At 33.1% G+C, this 1,790-nt stretch overlaps 1 protein-coding gene across 1 annotated transcript; it reads right to left on the bottom strand.

Moving 5' to 3' along the window:
• Window positions 1-890: 890 nt before the first annotated feature.
• On the bottom strand, window positions 891-1,397 carry LOC134717764 (uncharacterized). Its single transcript, XM_063580257.1, has one exon. It carries the CDS (start codon window positions 1,395-1,397, stop codon window positions 891-893), a length of 507 nt encoding a protein of 168 aa, XP_063436327.1.
• Between the last annotated feature and the right edge of the window lie 393 nt (window positions 1,398-1,790).

Below are 1,790 nucleotides of genomic sequence, written 5' to 3'. Positions count from 1 at the left end.
TATTATAAGTTGCCCGTCACAGAGTCCTTATTTACAATCACTTTGATATTTCCGTAAAGTTGTCAGGCGGTCAAAATCAAAACAATGAACGTGAATTTAGTGATTTTTTCGTGCTTTCGTGAGTTTATTCTTCTTGAAATAGTGACATTTTAATTTTACGTGGGAACCTAGAGTTCAACGACTACACATACAAGGTTTGGACTTGCTTATTCTTTGGAAATTCAAGTTTCAAAATCCACTCCGGCAACATGTTTTTGTAATGACCTTGTAAGCCAATTTTCAACACGAAGTTGGCAAATTGGACGTTTCAGCCATTTTAACCTGTATTTTACACTGCAATGTTAAAGGCCTCTCGCTTCGACATTTAAAATAGCTCAGGAACCTGTATTTTTGCAATAACAGTCATAATGTTTCGTTTAGATGGTGTATATTCATTTTCTGCCCCGGCAACCTGTCTACCACTTTAATTAAAATTGAAAAAGGCAATTTTTTTCAAAATTCCCTATCATTTTTAGTAATTTCCGTGACCCGTATCCGATTTCTTTAGTATAATATTCAAATAAGCGAAGTGGCGTTGATTTCTGGATATGGACCTATATTTGCTACAATCTACTTAATATTATGGATAGTTGTCTCATTGGCACACATACAATACATGTATCTTGTTTTATAACAATGTATGTAAAAATAAATAAAATTTACAAGTGCAAATCTCTGAACTCTGTATTTCTCTGAATGTCTGAAAGTGGTGGTTCAACCATTTTTTTTGGTCGCATATGCATTTGCAGAGGGTTAAAACTGTTCTAGCTAGGTAAGTTTAGAATTACAATCAGACATTTTAATTTCTTTTTTATTAATATTCATCAAATAATTCAGCAGCAACTTCACTGTCATCGCCATATTAATATAACTGTATCACTACTTGAACTGCTAGTTCCTTCATTGTCTACTATTCCATGAAAAAATTGCTCAATCATCACTTTGTTACACTGGCCACATGTACATTCCTTTTCACAAATGTCACAACAAGTATGTGTTCCACTATGAACTATTGCAAGTTCTGTTTTGATAAGAAAGTCTTCCATTATGCTTAAGCGGACACATGTGTTTGTCTTATTCATTCTTTTTACATTTGATTCCATTTGCTGTAAATGATATTTATTAAACAACAGCAATGCTACAGCTTCATCCCAATTTCTGTCAATTCTACCGACCTCTTGGATCAAGTCAACCACAGAAGAAGGTGCACCATACAAAATACAGGAGTTACAATTGCAGATGTCAATTCCCATTCCCAATGCGGATGTTGCCAAAATGATCCGCAATTCGCTGTTACCACCTTTAAGTTTGTTTATTATAGTTTGTAGTTTCTCTTCTGGTGTTTCTGAATGAAACATATCAAATAAATGTACAGCATCTGTATTTTCGGTTCACAAGTAAGAATACAACTCTGACAATTGTTTTATTGTATTGGAATAAATTATAGTTCTTGGAAAATCAAACTTTAATTTTTCAAGTGCATCTTTCAACCACAGCGTTCAGATATCTATTCTGTTGTCAAATTTTTGAACTCAAAATTTTATTTTCGGTTTATATGGCGACTTGGAAATTATCATCATATTATATATATATTTTTGAAAAAATATATAAAAAAAATCATAATCACCTGTACAAATCCACTCATGCGTGCATATATAAACCCATGCACACCTGTATTTTGTGTCTTCATCTGGTATTGATGTTACAAAATTTCAGGCGCATTCTTAAAGAGGCACATCTACATCTGCAGC

This window comes from Mytilus trossulus, chromosome 5, assembly GCF_036588685.1.
Source record: "Mytilus trossulus isolate FHL-02 chromosome 5, PNRI_Mtr1.1.1.hap1, whole genome shotgun sequence".
Classification (NCBI taxonomy): Eukaryota; Metazoa; Mollusca; class Bivalvia; order Mytilida; family Mytilidae; genus Mytilus; species Mytilus trossulus.
Note: the sequence above shows the minus strand (reverse complement) of the source record. Positions and strands in the feature narration are given on the sequence as shown.